A 20665-nucleotide genomic window follows, 5' to 3' on the forward strand; every position below is an offset into this window, starting at 1 on the left:
GCGCTCCCCAGGCGGTGGCGGGCCGGGGCTGCCAGGGCTCCCCACGGGATGCCCCGGGCGGGGCGGCGCGGGGCCGGGGCTGGCCTCTCCCGGACGCGGCGCCTCCCCGCCGGCCCCCGCCCGGCACGGGGGAGACGAGGGGGAACACGGCAGTTTCAGTGACCCCCGCTCCCCCGCCGGCGCTGACCGCGTTCCCCCGTCCCGCTCCTCGGGCGGGCGGCAGCGACCCGCGTCCGGGAGCTCCGTCCTCCCGCGGGGTGGCAGGGGAGTCCCCGGCGCCCAGGACGGGACGCGGCGGAGGCCTGCGGGGCGCCGCGGCTGCGCCGCGCGAGTGAGCGGGGCTGTGCCGCTATCGCCCTAGGTAGGATGGACCTGCCCCCCTGCCTCTGCCCCCATGTCCAATAAGAAGAGACCCGGCTTGACACCTGCCTATATACAGAGGACGAGAGCAACATCCTCAGCGCTGGTCTTGGGGGGGGGGGAACCAACCCAAAACACAACACAACATCAGGTCAGAGCGGGGGGCTCGGTGGTACTATAAAACCCCCCCAAGACTATGACTTCCAGTAAAATTGAGATGCCAGGGGAGGTGAAGGCAGATCCTGCAGCTCTGATGGCATCTCTGCATCTGCTGCCTTCTCCCACTCTCAACCTTGAAATCAAATACACCAAGGTAAGTTGTGTTCGTTTGTTCTGGCAGGGAAATTCATGGCTTTCCCTCCAAAGGAGGGTTTTGCTTAAATCAGTTTCATTCTCCCCTAACCAACTTGAGTGTACAGATAAAAAACTACGAAAAGGCTGCCTTCAGTCCGTAATAAAGGAAACAGATTTTTACCCTGTGATCAGCTGAAAAAACACAGGATAATAGAAAAGCAAATTAGATCTGTTGGGACTGGCTTTGCCGCTTCTCTTTGAACGTAGTATTTTCTACAGAGCTGTTGGGGTTTATTTTCGGTGCAAAATCAGTAGTTCTCCAATATGTTTCATTTGATGTATTTCATGCTATACGTACCTGTATATCTCAATCAGAAAATCAAAATGTTTTCTTTCTTGAATTACCCTGTGTGCCCAAGGGACTCTTTTACAATTCCTGGAGGACTCTTAATACTACCAGGTTGTTACAGCACTGGAACAGGTCTCTCTACTAACTTCCATGATATCTGAATACAGCCTTGAACAATATTGCAAGAGGGTATATTTTTTCCTACTAACCTTTAAGACTAATTTTCATAAAGAGAGGGTTAAGAACAAACCCACTGGGTCAATGTAGAAAAATCTGTGGTTTTTCTATGGTGTATTACGGGACTAAATTGGTTTTGTCAATTCAAATGGGCTTTAAGAACAGTCATTTGTTTGTAAAAGTTGTTTGAGTTTTTAAATTCGTTTATATAATTTGAATCTTTGCACCTTTGGTATCTTTAGTTAAAGAATGTTTTCATTCCTGTTGGAGAAGTTTCAAATGTATTGTATAAAGAGATTACAATGTGTCAGACTTTGTTTCTAATTGCTGAATAACTTAATAGGAAAATAAGACATCAGCACTGGAAAAAGGTGATAACATTTTTATCTACTGGAAATACAACTTCAGGAGCTTTAAAGCTGATAGGAAGCTCATTTTGGCTGATGTAGTGTAATTTTTTTCTCCATATCATCACTTTAAAATCTTTTAATCTTTTCTGTTTTTTAAGTGGGTGCCAAAACTAATTTGTCCTCTAATTTGTTATAGCAATTCCACGTTCTAGAAGAATGTGTCAGAGGAAAGTCAACTATTTTAGATTTAATTACATTTTAATGCAAACTTCAGTATGCAAATTAAAAAATGCATATGGTTTCTCGCATATAATTTCTTTGAAAATAGTTGAAATAAATAAGTAATGTAGTTATTTGATGTTGTGTGGTGTTACACTTTGGGAGCAATCATATCGTGCAAATAATATTTGGCATGAATTATGTTTATTGCTGGTTTCAGTGTAAAATATGCTTCTGGAGTGTTCGGTGGATGATACTTGAGAGTAGTATCACAGTCAGTTTGCATAGTAAGTGTACTTGCGTTTCTCTGTTCTAAAACTAGAGAATTGGTTCTAAATATCTTTGAAAAAGATAAGTCATCAGCAATCATATCCTCCTATCTGTGAGAACGTAAGCTGGATAGTAACCTTTAATAATTCAGAATATATAGTGCCATCATCTCAGAAATATATAAGATGTTACACATGTTGTACTAATGGAATAAGTAAAAGGACATTATTCTATTTCAATATTAAGCCAAAACCAATGTCAACATGTTCCTTCTAAGCTTGGTTTTGAGATACCAGGTAACTCCTGGTTGCTTTTGAGAGAAATTTGGTTTAGGACAGGTATCAAATATTTCACTTGGCATATCCCCTGTCTCTGTTTTTCTGTCTGTCTCGCTCTTCCCTCCTTTTTCTCCTTCAAGGAAATACAAGTGATTTATAGATAATTGGGGTCTTCAGCTTGGAGTCTTGTCTTGGGTAGGGCTTTTATCCAGGATCCACTTTCCCACCTATTACAAAGAAAAACAATCAAAAATGAAATAATGGATTGTAACTTGATTCTTTCTTCTGGGGGAGTGGTCACTTCATGTCTTAAATGACAAACAACTTCCACAAACAATAAATAACATTAGACTAAAGCACTTTAGCAAAAAAAACCCCCAACAACCCCAAACCTTGTAAAATCAGACATCTGTAAGCATTCCTAGTCTCTCCTGCTTGTTAGCCGAGAATTTTAAATACACAAGCAGGACACAGAATTCTTAAACTCATTATTACAGCTGTCTCTGAATGTAAAATCTTAATCATTTGGGAGTTAATTCTTTATAAAAAAATAGAGGTACCTGTGAACATTTAAACTAAGTGAAGTCATTTTAAAACGTGTTTTAACAATTAAATCCCGTTTCTGAAATGCTAAAATTGGGAAATAGACAGTTTTGTTAGGATAGAAGATGTTAAAATTCCAGGAATCCCTAAATGAGATTTGTTAGAGATTTGTTAGACTTGTAATAGATACTGGAAAAAAGTAAATTTATTCTTCATGAATCTTTAAAATGCTACATTATCCTTGGAGTTACTATGAAAGCTCTTTCCAAGAACATAGATAAAACAAACACTACCCATGTAATTTTCATATATTTGATTATTTAGCAGAATTATTTGAACCTGTGAAATATTCCTCTGGTAGGTTTACTGAAGTGAGCAGAAAACTGTGTGTTAAGTCCTTCCTACCTGTACACCTCATGTAGCACACCGAGGCAATGTAGTTTTTCATTGGTCAGAAAAAATTGTATTTAGTGATGAAAATTACATGATGCCATGTTTTCATGCAAGATGTGCAGCAGTATCTATTGTGACTTCAATATTGAGAGTCAGCCTATGCTGCTTTTAAAAAAACAGCCATTAGAAATATTTTTCCCATCTTTTTAATACCTTGGCATGGTCTCTGTGAAAAATGAAGGGGTTTAGATGTGTGTAATAAGACTTGATGAATAGGAAGTGAATCAGACATGAAGACGAGTATTCAAGCACACAGGATTAAGTTTTTCTGTGTGGCTGGCAAGTACTAAAACTGCTACATACAAGATTATCTCTTTTTTCATTGTGATGCCTCTTTAATTCTTTACTTCTTAACATTAACATTTGGGGAGGGATTGCATCTGCAGAACAGGGGATCTTCCGGTATTGCATGGAATTAGGTTATTCTACAGCCCTGTGGCACAGCAAGCCCTCCTTAGGCTTGTCAGGAGCGTGTTGGCAGTGCTATGCTCCATACGTAAGGGAGCACGTAGGTAGGAAGGGGATCCAGCCCTCTCCCTGGCAACAAGTCATACTTCTGCAAATGTCAACTTCATGCCAGAAACTCTCCCGGAATGGGCTGCTCCAGAAATATCAGATGTGTGAGATAAGCTGTAGCATGACATCCAGTAAGGGCACATTATTAGCATGTTTTGTACAGGAAGCACACCCCTGAGTTGATGGCTCTGAGAACCTGATAGCTTCTGAGGGTGATCAGAGGGTTCTCAGCTTAGTATTGTATAGATGCCTTCCTCTTTCATGCTCCTACGAAACTCCATTCTCCCTCCTGAGACTTGAGCGTCTCCCAAGTATCTGACAGTAGACATGGAATCAGCCCAATGAATTGAGCCCTTTGCAGCGTTTTCCTCCTGCTGTCTCTGTTTGAGGGGCTAAAGGTGTTTCTACAGGATGTTGCTATCGTTCCTTTGTTATGGCATAATCAAATCTGCTTTACGAAGTATTTTCATAGCGGTTTTAGTAAGTTATGTTGACTTTAAAAGACAGCTTGGTATAAAACAAGGATCCTAGGGTTCTGTCCTGTCTTAGCTCTGTCACTACATCATGTAACTGAGTGAACAAACATTCTCAGTTTGCATCATGTTGGGGACAGTAATCCAGCTGGATGTTTTAAGTTTTGTTTCTTGCTTGCCAACACATTTAAGTCTGAGAAAGAGTTGAAGAACTTTAGCATAAGGAAAAGTTGAAGAATTGTGGGTTTTGAGAGCTTTGTATAAAGGGGTGCTCTAAAGGGGTGAAGTTACAGCGCTGTGGCAGTGAAAAGGTACAGAAATGTTTCTGCGTAGTAATAACCTGTGAATTGTCTGGCAACCATGGGTTTTTTTGTCCTGTATAAAAGGGTTTGCCACTACTCTTACACCATAGGCTAAAATCAGGTCAGTTTCTAAACACAGACCAGGTAAACTACCCAGCACTGCAACAGAAAACTGTATACAGCAGTTTGTATTAAGTGTAGACAAACTGTTTCTGCATAGACAAGAACTAACAAATACATTTCAAATTCTCACATGATAAGCATTTGGGTTTGAACTGTTTTGTTACTAAGTTTCTGTATTTTCATTCCCCTTGTGCTTTCTTGGCATTGCCCAGAAATGAATGCTGCAGAACACTATTATAAATTCTTTTCACCAAGATGTCCAGATAAAATTCTAGACTGACATTAAGATAGGAGTCAGGAAATCTATTTTATTTAGAATAATATGCAGAATCTTTGTCATTGTTTGAACTGAAGACAAGCTTTGGCAAAACTCAGGTAAGTGACGAATACATGCTATTTCCCACCTGTCTTTCCCTGAATGAGCTCACTGCTTTAATGCCTTTTGAAGTCAGATTCAGTGACTGATACTTGAAGAAATCAGCTAGCCTATTGGGTCAGCACAGTGAGCGCTGTCCGCTTACAGAAGATGGGGCACAGAAAATTAGAGATGTTTGCATGAAGAGTAGACAAACAGAACAGCTACTTTTCCCCTTTGTGGAACACTTCAGCATCTGATGCTGACACTAGATATGTCCCTCTGTATTATCATACATGAGGTTTTACAGTATATACTGTATTTAGATTTACTGTTGTTTAAATCTACAGTTTGAATTCTCTTCTAGTGTGTTCATACTTTGTGGTGAGTATTACAATCCATTAACCAATACAGCAATTGCAAACTACTTACGCACTTCTTTCCAATTAATAGCCTGGATATAGGATTCTTTCTTTCCTCCCAAACCTTTAAGGTCTTCTGCACAAACCCAATTTATCCAGGTTTTGCATGAGGGATCAAGAAACAATTGTAGTCTTATGTATACCCAGTCCCCTGCCTTTGCTTACTCCGATACAGCTGCTATAACCATGTTAATTCAAGAGCATTAAAAATACAGAAACTACCAGGCTAAAACTGGCAACAACTAGATAATGACGGCAGATAACTACTATATTACTGAGTAGGTAACTATTGTAGCAGTGACCTCTTACTGTGCTGAATTTTTAGGGAAAGACTGAATCTTTAGGGAAAATGCAAACTGGTTTAATGCATCAAACTGTACAATACTATACGGCTAGCTAGGGGAAAATTTTCTTCTCTTTGTCCAGTCTGTAAGGTCAGATGATACACTGAAAGACAAGAGCTATGCAATTAGTGTTTTTCTCATCTTTGCAGAAATGTTGATGGTTTCAAGTATTCCAATACAAAAGATGCATGTATCTATTTGCACACCAAAGCCAGAAGGTCAGTAATAATCAGAGCACTTGCCCGAGTTGAAGAGCAGCCAAATTCATACCCCTGCTCTGAAGCAAACAGAGCAGAAACTTGAATATGGATCCCTGCTTTCTGATGGTGGACAGGTCCCAATTTTGGATGCTATCCACCGTTGGCTATCCTTGGAAAGAGTCTCACATTCTCTCCTTTTGGATAATTCACTTGTAAGTATGTATGAGGCCTGAGAGATAGCAACTTGATAGTCCAGTGGGCAGGACACTCATGGAGGAAAAGTAGGATTCAGGCCTTTGCTCCAAGAATACTCATGATGTCGGACAGAGGAAGGATTTGCTCCAAGATCTGTGGCTGTCTAGGCATTGACCCTAACTCTTGGACTACTGAGTTGGAATAATGTGTCTTGAACACATGCTTTCATTTTGACAAAAAAAAATCCCTCTTTAATTCTCCATTCCATTCTGTCCTTCAGAAACATTTCCCACAGAAGTTCACCAATCCTGGTACATTTCCATATTAAATTTCTGTCGTGATGTATCCACATTTTCTGATAAATCCCAACAGTTCAAAAATTCTTTATGACCTCTGCTTAGCTTGTCCAGTTCCCTGTCCATGCAAAATTGTTCCCCACAGACTTTAATGGGCTCTGCCAGTTTGAAGTTATTCGCTGCCATAAACGGCTTTGTTCCTGGGAGCACCACACAACGGAACCACTGTATCCATTTGTCTTCCCTTCTTTACAATGCACGTTAACAGTTGCCTTCAATAAACTGTCCATAGACATTGCAAGTCATTGGGAACATATCAGCATCTAAAAGTAATTTGAACCCTTCCTCCCAACAGCCCTAGGGATACTTTCTTCAGTACTCTGATTAGTCTGAATATTTTTATCTGCAAGCTATGTACCTTACTATTAATGATCTGCAAAAGCAGGTGAACCAAGATATCGATTGCTAGTCACACTAATGAAGGGGCACCTTGCTATTAACCTCTTTCCAGGGAGAATTATCCATTTATTTCCAGTCTTTTTATCTTATCTCTTAACCACTTTTTAATCCATGGCAGGACTTTATCTTTCACCATATGGTTACTAACTTTCCTTAATAGCCTCTTGCTAAGGACTTTATCATCAAAAGCCTTTTTAAAGTCTAAATAAATTATATCCACTGATTCATCTCGGCTCCTCATTTGACTAACTATCTTCCAAGAAATCTCACAGTTTTACAGAGATAAATGACAAAAGATGAGTTCAGTGGTCCATATCATAAATTCTTAGTCAGATCCAGCATAAAGCCACATTTCTTCTTTTACAGTTCTGCAGCTGTCTTTCCTAAGACTGAACTGTAACATTTTGCTATTTATTTTTGCAAATTGTTTAATTCTCTCCAATTCTAAAAAACCACAACTTACCTGTTTTTTTTAAAGAGTAGGACTCGCTCTCTGAAACAAGTAACCAAAACAAGTAACCAAAGCATCACCTTTAGTTCAGCTGAAAGAAATGAGAGACAAAAAATGCATTTATACAGAGACAACATTATAAGGAAGCTATGTAATTATACTATAAGCACAGATGTGTAAAGGTTTAAAAAAAGAATCATCAGAAAGTTGCAGCTCTGTGCAGTCCTCTAGTGAGGAATCCTCAGACAAGCGCTGGCATCCCTCCTCAAGCACAAATAAGTGCTTAAATAGCTATGTGAAGACTTAGTAGTAAGTATTATATGGAGAAAGATGAAGTCTAAAAAAATGATTGCCAATCACGAGGGCCCAATCATTCATTACTTTTGTGCTTACTCAAATGAATAGAGGAATTCCTGTTCAGACTGCATACACCTAATTGGTTTTTCTCCAAAACACAAGTTCCGTGTTTCAGAATTTGTCTAAAAACATATTTCTACTGACCAGCATTTTCTGTTACTTTTAACAGCAATCTACCTTTGTGACATGAATGCAACACATCAATTTTAAGTTATGCTGTGTAACTAAGCTTTAGGAGCACTTCATTACTAAAAGTATGATATGTGAAGCCACATCAAAGCGTTGCTGCGATAGCATTGCTGAAATAGTCTCCAACTGACAAAAGAAAAAAAGGACTTCATTCTTGTTCACTTTAAGTCAGTTCCCTTTCCAGAGAGCCTAGTGAACTAGATTTTTACCTTATGACTTGAAACATAATACGTTCCAGCTTTTGGACTGAAGTGGGAAAATACTTCAGAGCAGAGAACCATCCACATCAAATTCTGTGACCCAAATGAAAAATGTTTAAGGTCAGCTCAATCTCAGTTGACCTCAGCTGGAGGTTAAAACACAAGGACTGCACTGACCACTAGAGTATATAGACCTTAATCCGTGAGGGGTTCATAGGTAATGACGACTTTGAATTGAACTCAGAATCTAAAGAGATGCTGGCAGGACAGCTGTGGAGAGGCCTGCAGCAGGTGTTGTGGTTACAGAAAGGATATACTTTGCTAATTTCCACATGGATTTCCAGTATGCCCCAATTTAAAATAGTTACAAGAATCCATTTGGAAAGTCACAAAGACATAGGAAGTGTTGCCCAGAAGAACAGGCTGCAGACTCTTTGCTGAACTCAGATGGGAAGAGGATGCCAGGGAGACACTGTCCTCTTACCAAGCTCTGGTCATCTAGCAATGATCACACAAAATCTCTCCGTTTTGACTCAGAAACTATCAGAAAGTGCCTTTACCTACAGAAACTCCAAACACACGTATTCACACAGGTAAAGGCTTCACTCTAAAGTGAAACTGATTTGTTTCCAAAGCAGAGCTATTTACTATTTCAGGTAAATACAGGTATTATTTGACTGTCGTGAAAGCTGATCTTACCCTCTTGTGTATAGGTCAGCATGCCTTAAAATTTGGCCTCAAGTGACTAGAGCTGGTCAGCACCGGAGGTCTACATTTCATCTGAAATAGAGCTCTCCAATTGGAAGGTCCTTCCAGGTCTGTGCTGTGGCATTGCTCTCTCATGCTTCAGTGGGAAAAACACCACTTAATACATCATCATCATCACACCCACCACCCCCATGGTGGCTTTTGTGCAATTCCTCAGCTTTTGAAAACTGGAAGAAGTGAGATGCATTAGCATTGGGGATTTCTTACAGGAACTTTATTTCAACTCTTTGCAGCACAATTGGGACTGAAGCACCCTTGTCTTGGACATGGCCTCTAAATGATCTTCGGTGTATTGCTGGTGTTAAGAGTTTCAGTAAAGATGATTCCCCAGGACAAGTATTTTACCTGTCATCTTCTAGCGCTCAAACTAGTGGCTCTGCTTTTCTTCCCTTGGCCCTACAACACATATTAAATTTTGGGCAGAAAAATGATCTACTTTGGTATAGCCACATTACAGTACCCCCAAATGAGCAGCCACTTCTGGAAATACCTCCAGTCTCCCTTTTATACCTTTCATAGCCAGGTTGTTTTCGGAATCCACTGACTCTCGCACAGCCTATATTTGCTTATTTATTTAACTTAGGCTTCTCTTGGCTGTTTTATTTGTGTTACCTTTTTGGTATTTTTCTTCAGAATATTTAGTAGCAATTTTTAATTTTTATTTTGTGTTTTGCAGCCTTTTAAAGTTAGCACTTTGTTTCTTTTTTTTGGCCTACATTTCCTCTTGTATCTTCCTGCTTAGCCACCCCATTTATTTTCTTGCTTGTGCTTCCCGTTTTTAGCCTTGGGAATGCAAATCTTCTTTGACTCTTTCACATTCTTAAGCCTCCATGCTGATTCTATGGATTTTAATTTCCTAGCTTCAAGCAGGGAGTTTCTAAGTTACTTCCTCTTTTAAAAAAAATCCGCTTCTTGAAGTTTAGTATCCCAGAGAGTAGGGCTTCTTCATGTGTTTCTCTCCTGCAATGAAGCTGAAATTATTTATGTGGTAACCATTTCTCAGGGGTTCAGACACAATTTTTAGTCCTTGACAGGACTATGTCAAATGTTGTTTAGATTAGGATACAGAAAACTCTATGCTCTCTAGACACTATCTCAATGCAGCTCTCACTGAACTAGTATGCAGTTACTTTTGCACCAGTCTTTTTGCCTTCATATTCTTTTTCCACTTCAGTGCCACTTCAGTGTCACTTCAGTTGCTCTTATCCAGGAGTCAGTACTTCACTCCTGCTATTATCCTTCATGATCTACACTGCCTTTATATCCGTGGGTCTACATTATGTGTTATGTTTCTCTTCTGAGAAATATCCACGCAACTCCTTGCACACAGAGCTACTCCCCCCTCTCTGTAGCCTGACTTGTCCTCCCTACGTAGCTTATACCTAGAAATCGTGGTATGCCTCTGATAATTCTCATCCCCTTATGCTCAAAAAATGCTAGTCTTTCTTTCCGTGATACAGTCCAGATCACCCATTTTCACACTTAGATTTCTTATGCTGGTTTATAGGCACTTGCGCTTTTATTTCCTAACTGTAAGATGACCTAGATGAAAATTGTGATGTAGTTAGTTGAAAAACCCTGTAAAGTCTTTTCAGTTCAACCACTAAAGCACTTCCCATGACATTGCACCTCACTCTCATTTACCACTCTGCTAGTGTCAAAAGTCCTTAAAATAGAAAATAGATTGAAACTGGCTTTAATACTTCTTTGCACCGTCAAATTGATTTGAGAAGGCATTTATGTAACTGACAGTTGGATACATGGATTTTATTTTTTTTTAAAGGATCCACTTAATTTTGTTGTTTGAAACATATTTGGAGTTTATTTTAAATGTTGTTTGCATCCAGGCATAAAAGCATTGTCCTGATTCCACTGGGTATTTTCAAAACTTACCAGTATACTGTAACATACACCTTTTACATTTGCTTATGTGGTTTTTTTTTCAGCTGCAACAGAAATAGTTTAAGTTTATTCTTGAGTACTTAGAAACCACCAAATTACCACCTGCCTTTCCGAATCAAGGGGTTTATTTTTTATACGTTGTGACGTATGGCCGCAGCGGTCCTGTACCTGAGTGGCCTGCACAGACCTTGAGAAACACGCACACGTGTTTTGCAGGACATCTGTCTAAGCCTTCATCCCCTTTTCCATCAGTGCTTGACGTTTTGTTGGTCTTCCTCTTTTTGTCCTCATCACGCTTTCTTTACCGCAGCTACTTAATGGCCTCTTCTGTCTTTCGTGATGTCTATGGGATGCTGTTTTCCTGAGAGGTGAGGATCAAGCTCTGCTTTTTCACTTGTCCATGTGAAATTGTGATATGAGACTAACACTAAACGGGTTAGCTGCGCTGATGATGACCTAGTCTTGGTGGTCCAACCCTTTGATAGTGATTTTTAAAATCCATTTGTTACGTTACTAAAGACATTTTTAGCTAGCATCACTCAACTGCAAGCGTTAATATTCTGCTCCTTCCATCAAAGCTTTTAGATAGCATTAATTGATTCAGTCTCACTGTAAAACTGGTGACAAGGCTCCTTCACAGATGGGGGAGTTTAACTTTGTGGGAGTGTAACCATGACTAACTCAGACAGTAGGTCAGAGGCAGGATCTCTTGATAAACCAGCCAGACTACTAGAAGATAAAACCTCTTTCTCTGTATGTACTATTCTGGGAAATGGAAATACAGATGAATTTCAGAGCCAGTGTTTACATGTGGATGCATGTCTACAGTTCTGTATGGTATTAATTGCATACCTTTCTGTGCACTCACCTATACATGTGCTCACAGTATAGATGAAAAGACCCCTTTCTTCATGCTCTTTGCTCTCTTTCTATGTCACTTTATCAGCAGTTGTCTCTGCTGTTATTCCCTTGAGCGTTGTCTGGGAGGCAGTGCCCTCCTTGCTGGTAGATCTGCATAATGAGTTCAGACGAAGCTGGAGTTTGCAGTGTTGCTCCCCTCTGTACTTTTCTGTTAGGAGGAGTATTATTTCCAGTGGTGCAATGCAGTGACAGTACTGGAAGTCCAGGTTGTTTTTTCTAGTATTGCCTCTATTCACTTTTCAAAGGTTTTGTTTTAGTAAGGTGCTCCAATATGGAGGGAGAAGGAAGGCCCTGCTATTTAGATGACAACCAGGAGCCCAGTGCAGAACATGCCCAGCGACTGGTGCAGCGCAGCTCTTCCTCCCATCAGCCAAGGCAATTGCTTTTAATGTTTGGATTCTAGCTAAAACACAAATGTGTTCATGCTCTTGCTCTCTGTCTCAGTTCATTTCTCTGCTTGAGGGAGCAACGGAACAAATCCTTGATAACTTTATTTCCTGGTTAGAAGTCTTTACCTGCTTTCCTGGAGTGGTTCCCTGTGACTGGGAACCTTTGCAGTCAGCTCTTCCAGCTGTTTGCCTAAATGGTCTTCAGGGAGACTAAAAGCAGTGAACCTGGAATAACAACATTTGACTTCAGCTAGGTCCCATGAGAATTTAGTTATTACTTAATGGATTGAATTGGAGACATACCTTATACCAGATAACTGCCAAAGGTTGCATGAAATTAACCTTCACAAATGGCTAGTTGTTGGTATACTCCTTGCAGAAAGCTGGGCATTGGGTGACATGTGTTCTCTGTAATTAATACTGGTTTTCATACCTTTACATACCAATACTATTTGCAATGTCTGGGTGAAAAATTTCTCAGAGTAAAGTCTTGATGGTGATTTTAGCCATTTAGTGATCATGTGTCATTGTGTTCACTACACTGAGCATAAATCCTGTCTTGTAAAGAGCAGGGAAACTAATGAGGTTTGCCCACATTCTGATATCATTACAAGGGGTTCCAGCAGAGAAAAAGGTAATTTGGTTAGAAAGAGGAAAAGAAACATGAATTTTAAAGGAAACAGGGAAAAAAAAATCTCAGGACTGCATATATGAACATTTGTTTTTAAGGAAGGCTTTTTATTGACAAGACTTATAACCTACTTTGTTCATTTAAGGAAATCTCTGTACAGTTAGGTTTTGGTTTTGCCTTAGTCCATGTTTTTAACGCTGCATGTTTGGCAAAATGTGACGGTCATGTTTTTAATTTACATGCTCAAAGTTATTAGTTTGCTTCTATTTAAAGGTAAATAGAAGAGCCCATTTTTCATGCAGGCCTACATCTCTGTACAGAATAGCTTGCCAGTCATATACAAAAACGTTAAACTCTATTAAATATTGGCATTATTTTGCTGTACCCTGAAGTGTTTTATCTGCTTGGGACTGTAATCAGCTCTTGCAGGAACGCTTCACAACCAATTTTAGTCTTAGCATCACAGCGTACTTGGGGTGTAAATTTGTCAGGTATCCAAGCACAGTAGGATACTTTGACAGCTTAAGCCCAGTTCTCCCCAATCAGCCTTATGAATAATAAAAAGTAGAATGACCTGTTCCAGTTTTGTATATGTAAAGTCAATGGCTTATCAACAGAAAGAACTGGAAGAGAAACCAGAGCTGAACTCTGAGGAAAGGGAATCTAACTAAAGGTTTCTTCTCTCCAAAAGGATATTCTACAATAAATAGATCAGTATTTCCCAAGACTTTTTTTTGAAAAAAAATTTCCAGCCTGAGAGATTTCATTGCAGCATTGAATGAGAGGAGAGGTGTTGGGTTCCTCTGCATCTTCTTGAAGAGCAAAAAGGGGTTATAAATCAGACTTCTGGGAATTGTTATCTCACAGCTTCTTCTAACAAACACAACAATTTGTTTTAAAGGCTTTCACCAAAGATGTCATAAGTGGTAATCCCTATGTTGTAAGTGGGTACTTAATGTGATTTAACTTAATGCTGATGATGCAAAGCTATTCTACCCCAAAGCCCATTAAGAACATCCAATTTTCTGGTAGACTAACACTCCTGCTTACTATCGTAGAGATAAGTGACTGTTTAACCAGGACAATATGGAATAGTTTCAAACCAAGGCGCTGCAAAACTGAGTGGCCACAAAACTGATCGTTGTGAAAGTTCAGACTTTGAATGCAAATGTCACAAGCTGGATTTTTTTTTTTCCCCCTTAGGAGTAGTTTGAATTTCTGTATGTGCAGACATGTACATACAGGCACTTTCAATCACCTCAATGAGCGTACTGGTGAATGTCGTTATTTATGATACTAGTAAGCATGGTCTAGGTAGAAAAGGGACAGTGCAAGTCATTTATGTAAATGAAATAAAGAGACTGATAAACACTGAGTTTTATTTCATGTCACCCTAAAGTGCAGATAATTCTAACAGTTTATGCAAGATAATGCTTCTCGTACTGCATGCTTATTTGTTTGTTGGACTTTTTGTGGATTCTGTATGTGCAGAATGACATGAAAGGAAATGTCACTGGCATCATTTAGCAAAACATGCTAACAGTAATATTTGAAAATATTCAGGATGCAAAGTAGAAGTGAAGGCAAACTTTCCAGGAGCTTAAGGCTGCTCACTTGGGTCTAATACAGAGTTAGCACTTTGCAGGTCAGTGGCTCTGCTATTTGTCTCTGACCTAACAGATCTGGAGTTCTTCACATCAAAACCAAGTCTTGCTGAGCTGAGATCAAACGTGTTAAGGTAAGGATCTTGCCAGTGATTTATCGTGCCAGGGAGGGCGATCAGGCCATAAGGGGCCACTGCAAATGAAGTTGACATTCCAGCAATTTCTTATGTGTAGTTATAAGGTAATTTTCTCAGGCAGAACTTTTAAGTCAGAATAAATTTGCCCATTGTATTTTTCTGTGTCTCCTATAGTGTCTGAAATCCTAGTAGGAGTATTTATTTATGCAGCATAGCTAATTTCTAAATAAGAACTTGTTCTTTGATGATGAACATTTAAAATGGCAGTTACCTACAAGTGAAGATCTGCTAGATTTTTTTTAAATGGCCGAACACATTTCCCATGTACAAATAAATAGATCACGCTATTTTATGACCCACATAATAAGCACACAAGACTTGCAATGCACAAATGATGCAAAACACAGAAGAACTATACAGACTAATACTAGTCTTGTTTGTACAAACCCCTCCTCATTCCCACGATTTCAAATGAGTGCTTGTGGAAGGGTTTCCAGGATCAAGTTCTTACTAGCCACAACTTCATTAAAGCCCAGTGACAGCCCAATAATTGATTCTGTAAACAAATACTCCCTCCTCTCCACTCCTGATTTAATGGATTTTTAGGCATCTTTCATTATTTCATTTTTTAAGTTGCAGTAAGTGTCACTAAGGATCATACTCCGTAAAAAGCACTGCCAACCTTACCCAAATGATTCAGCGATGGCTTTTCTTTGTTACTGGTGGAAATGTAGAACATACTTAATTTTTTCATCATCCTGGCTTTAGAAACAATGTTTTCTGATGCAGTTAAGCAGGACAGTAAATGTTCTTCAGCAATTAAAAAGAGCCCCACAAGTGAAAGGATAAGTAAAGCTTAGGAGTTTAGTTTCTTAGGAATACATGAAATATTACCTGAGCTATGGGAAAGTGTTATTGCTCCTGTATTGTGCTACTAACAGCAGATAAATTCTTCATTAACTGAAAAAAAAGTAGAAATTACTTTGAGGAGAGCCTTTATGTGCTGTAAGTAAAGTTTCTTCCCACAGGTTTAATAAGGCAGCCAAAAGGAGTAAAATGATTGCGGTGGGTATAGTTCAACAGACAATACGATCTGAAGTTTCTTCTCTTTAGATTAATTTTCTTGAACAACCAGGCGCAAAATAATCCCTTTAATGAGACTGAATTGAAATAACGGATGCTATATCAGCATGTGGCACAGTGAGAAACTAAAATAGAAAAGGGTATCATCACAGTTTGGCAGCCTGGGTTTTGTGCAGGAAATACTTGGGGGGGGAGGAGGAAAGTAAGCATGCTACTGCATGTTGTTAAGACTTATTTAATCTTCTTAACTAATTACTCACACTTCCTAATTCAAAATCATACAAACAAAAACGTTTAGATAAGCTGGGAGTTTTTTCAAATGGGTGCCCCCTACAGCTTAGAAAATAAACATGACAGGTTTCCCCTGTCTGATGTGCTGCCATTTGCAAAAGAACAGACCCAACTCCCCGAAAGACAGAAGACTAATTAAGACAGGAAGACAGGCAGGTCAAACATTTGGTGTGAGGGATTTGGGACATAGGGGAGAAAAAATCATGTTACATTCCACTTTCACAGCAGACTGACAGGAGGCTTCAAGCCCTTTCTCTGATTCCATTTGCTGCTCAGCGACCCTGGATTCCCCCAGTTTCTCCTCCCAGTCACACACGTTTCCTAGCATACCATTCCCCAAACCTATACTAACTGTGAGCTGGCTCAGTGGGGGACTTGCCTTATCTACCTTTAAGCACCTAAACCAGGTATCTAGGTGAGTGGGCCAGTGCAGCAGCCACTGGAGAGACAGGCCCTTGGGGGGCGGGAGGGGGGATCTGAGCACACCTGAGGTGGCAGGTAGTGCCCCGAGGGAGTGCTTCTCTCTCCTCCCACCCCACAGGGCCTGGAAAGGGATTGAGCTTCTGCATTAGATGCCACCATTAGGTGCTGGATCATATGAATCCTCCTCCAGATTATGTCTGCCACGCTGAAGTGTGACTTCATTTACACACACTGAAATGTCACTGAGACCTTGAAGTATTCACCGACTTTAAATACCTGGCTTCTGATCCAAAGTCCACTGATGGCAAGGACTGTTTTTGATTTCAGTAGGCTTGGCTCAGGCCTTGCTACTTGGAAGTTACATCCAGAGAAGCTGCACGCTCTAGTCTTCTCATCCAGACATACACCCTTGGCACAGGACTCGGGTTGCGTAAACGTAATTCTGCTAGGTTTCGAGGTACTGCTGCGCTGACAGTGAAGCCAGAGCAGCCTCGTTCACTTCTTGGGCATTTTATTTCTGATTCCATTTTTTTTATCCTTCTGCTGTAGTATGTTTGTAAATGTTTAAAATTCTCCAACCCTCTCCATACACTCTGAAGTTTGGACTCTAGATCTCTTGAGTGAAATTTCAAGCTTGGATATATGAAGGAAACCCCCATTTATGGTAGACCATGTCTGAAAGCCATAACATTATCCTTCTGGGTCTGAGGTCCAAATGAGTTTTAAAAAAAACCTGAACACCCCAAAACACACACAGCTTTAGAAAAGAGCTCTTCTTCCTTTTCAAATCTGTTGGGGTTTTTTTTAGGAGGGGGGAAAGCTGTGAGGTAGGGAGAGGGAAGGAGCCAGGACAACCCAGTGACCAAAGAAGGAGAATAAAAATCAACATGTTCTGGTTTTGTTTGGTCCTCGCAGACCTCACAGGCTCTAGAGCAGGTGTCAAGCTTCCAGTGAAACAGCTTTGTCTCCCAGTACAAACATCCCTCTGGAGGCTGTTACCATTGCTTCCTTTTCATCAGCTGGGGCCTGACTCAGCTCCCACTGAAACCAGTTGGATTTTTCCTTTTATTTTACTGTGGGTGGGATTGGACCTGTAGTGGCTGAAAACCAGCTATGGCCACAGGAGCTTGCTTGCCATAATTAATTTAGTGCACAGTTCAGTATTACTCATGTACAGTTCACTGTTACTCTTCTTAAAACGGTTACAGTTCCTCCACAGTTGAAAGGCATTTCATTGCAAGAACCAAAATCTGGGTAGCTTCTGCAGGACTAATATTGCTCTGTGGTAACTACAATGAAGGAGATTTCTGTTTGTGTGCTCAAGCCAGCCAGCCTGCCTTGATTTATATAGGTGTATTGTTTGAAAGCGATGCAGTGATTGGCACTGCCCAGCGAAAGGCTCATGCGCAGATTGCCTTGAGAAGCAGGATTCTGCCCTGAGAAAGTTTGGGGAGGTGGCCTCAAAGGCTGTGGCCCATTACTCGTGATTTGTGAACTGCCAGCAAGGAGCAGTGACTCTTGCTGTTCACCTGAACAATCCCCTTAAAAATAAAATAAAATGGCACTGCTGATCAATTGCTGGCCGGTCAGCAGTCGGTCTGCTGGGGTTGGCTTTTGCTTTCCTAGTGCCAGGTTTTTGCTGATTCCGTAGCCAGCTGTTGGTTTCCAGTCACTCCCAGGAGTGCCCCGCAACCCGCTCTGGCTAGAATGGGAGAGATTTGTTGTATCAAGGCAGCCATAAAAGTGAAGGAAAACAAAGCTTGAGAAAATAAACAAGCTGCACCTCTGATTGGCAATCCCTTTTACTTCATTCCTTTACAATTGTACTAATCATTAGGACTCTTGAAATGTTTCCAAAGGAGAGGAAATGAAGTTGCCGAGATGGGAAAGGATATGAAATTTCCTGACCAGACTGAGGCACAGGTGCCCGGTATCTGTGATGTTATGCAGTATTTACCAAGGGAAATGCTGCTGCTGGATTTTTTGCATGCCTCTAAAATTGTTGTATGTCGTGTGTCGCCCCCCCCCCCCCCCCCCCCCCCCCAAAAAAAGTGCCATTCTGTATTTCTTAACGCCTCCAGCTATGAGAAGATGCTGAGGGCCGAACAGCTGTGATTCTTTTATAAAGTACTTTGGCATCTGATGCCCCCTCCCCCACCCTTGCAGATTTAACGTCAAAGGCTCCCTAAGGAGAAAGTCACATATGAAAAAAAGATCTTTGATGGAATGAAACTATAACCAGCTACTAAATCAATTGAGTTAGGAAATTCCCATTCCTTCCTCCATTCATCCAGAACGGTATCTCCTGTGGGAAGCCATTATTATTTGGATGTTAAAATCCTCTTCCTGTACCAAAAAACATTTCTGGAGCTGCAACAGCACAAAAACATTGTTTATTAAATCCATGGGAAAATAATTCCACCTCCAAAGAGCTGAATGCTAGGCCGCTGCCTGTCCACTGGCTGAAGTTCTTACTTATACAGCTGGGGAGCCTGAAGAAAATGTCTGATGACATCATCACTAAGCAATATCGAATTAAGAATGTAGATCATCATTTCACTCACACATCATTTGAGAACATTTTCAAGAAAGGAAATGAAAAGTTACATTGTTGCCACCTGTGTTGATTATGCTTATGAATTAAAGGAGCCCAAATTACTTTTTTTTCTGTATGTTTTAAGGGAAGACAATACAAAAAGGAGAGGCAGTGAGCATGTGGGAATCCCCAGTGAATTTAAAAATCAGTTCTATTTTCCAAATCCAAGGCTAGACCCTGGGTGAACATCAGAGGGAATCTGTAGTGCCACAAAACCAAATCTCATTCAACTAAGAGCTGCAAAGGAGGTATTAGTTCTGTGCTGCATTTTAAGTAATTATATTTATACACACACCTACAAAGATGGTTGTTTTGTACTTCCTCAGTGGTAAATAGTGATGAAAACACAAAAATTGTATTCATTTTTCTCCATGCCCTAAATTTTGCTACTACTGCATTGCAGATTAGATTGTTCAGCCTGGTTTTGTACACATCCCTTTCTCTTTGAATACTTATCACTCCAATTACCTGCATGGTTTGAAATGAACATTAAGTTGCTAATTATTAGTAAGCCAACTGGGAACTATGGCTACTTAAACAAGATACTGTAGTTGTTTATTTGCAAAGCTTAATTTGCTTTGCTTTATGCTAAAAACATTTACTCTTGGCTTGATTTCAAAACTGATGAGCATCCAAAAATGCTACTGAACTCAGTGCATAATGCTTTTGAAATGCAGGTCTTATGCAAAATGCAATATATGATTTCCTTCCAACTACATGTCAGCAGAGTCTCAAAGTAACTTGAATTTTTACATGATAACTTCGAATTTTACTTTTTCTTCTTACACTTTTTTGTATTATATGGTCTCTCAAAGGCTCTGAACAGTCACGCGCCCGGTAGGATGGGTCATATTGCTTCCCTGATTAGTCCTATGGAACTCTGTCAACAGTGGCTCTATGTAATTAACCACAAGCAGAATTTGAACTTACCAAATACGTGGTGGGACCATTATCTTGCAAAGTTCTATCAAAAGGTCTATGAGGACATGTGTGTGAGAGGAAGAGGTTACTGTCAGTACCAGGAGGGATGTGCCTGTTCTTTTAGGAAAATGCCATGCCCTCTCCCTCTTTCATTTGGAAAGGAATAGAAACTGTCAAGAGACCTTTATGATGAGATCTCATGAGAATGATGACATTCCAAGGGCACGTTCACAAGGGCAACTGTGAGCTTCCAACTGCACCTATTACACTGCAAGACCTGTTTGAACCTTGCCTATCCCACACACGACCATGCCTCACCCACCCGCTACCTCAGCTGCTGCCCTGTTCTGCATGTTGCCTTAGGCAGTGTTGCTGGTGAACAAACAGTATTAAGTTTCCTCCTCAGACCATGGTATACCAACTACAGCCAGATTCCTCACTTACAAGAGGCATTGTCTGTTTTGCCAGTTGGGTTTGTTCTTGGCTGAAATCACTGTACTGACAGGGACACCTAAGTAAAACCAGGAAGGTTTGCCTTTTCTCTTCCTGCTCTGACGTTACTGCAGTTATTGGCTCTACCGAGAGTAGATGGCAAACTAAATGTTCATGTGTTCCAAAATTTTTCCAGCGTTTCCTTCTTCCCTTTCCATTTTGGCACAGTTCTGTTGATAGCACCCAACAGGCCAGATTATTTAACTAATCACAGTACCGCATAGCAAATACATGACATACTATATACTTTTTCTTTCCCTTACTGCAAATCACAAAAGGTAACACTAGGACTCAAACAAAAACAAATTACCTCAGTAACTCCTGGAAAACTC

General features: G+C 40.4%; 1 protein-coding gene across 2 annotated transcripts in view; it reads left to right on the forward strand.

Annotated features, from left to right (window-relative positions):
* The first annotated feature begins 469 nt into the window (after positions 1–469).
* Positions 470–20665, forward strand: part of ALDH1A2 (aldehyde dehydrogenase 1 family member A2) — a 56192-nt gene continuing 35996 nt past the window's right edge. For both annotated transcript variants that reach the window (XM_009812423.2, XM_009812424.2), the window contains exon 1: positions 470–673. In XM_009812423.2, the coding sequence (XP_009810725.1) occupies positions 557–673 (117 nt within the window). In that variant the 5' untranslated portion in view covers positions 470–556. The remainder of the gene's footprint in view (positions 674–20665) is intronic.

The sequence above is a fragment of the Gavia stellata genome, chromosome 13 (genome assembly GCF_030936135.1).
Source record: "Gavia stellata isolate bGavSte3 chromosome 13, bGavSte3.hap2, whole genome shotgun sequence".
NCBI lineage: Eukaryota > Metazoa > Chordata > Aves > Gaviiformes > Gaviidae > Gavia > Gavia stellata.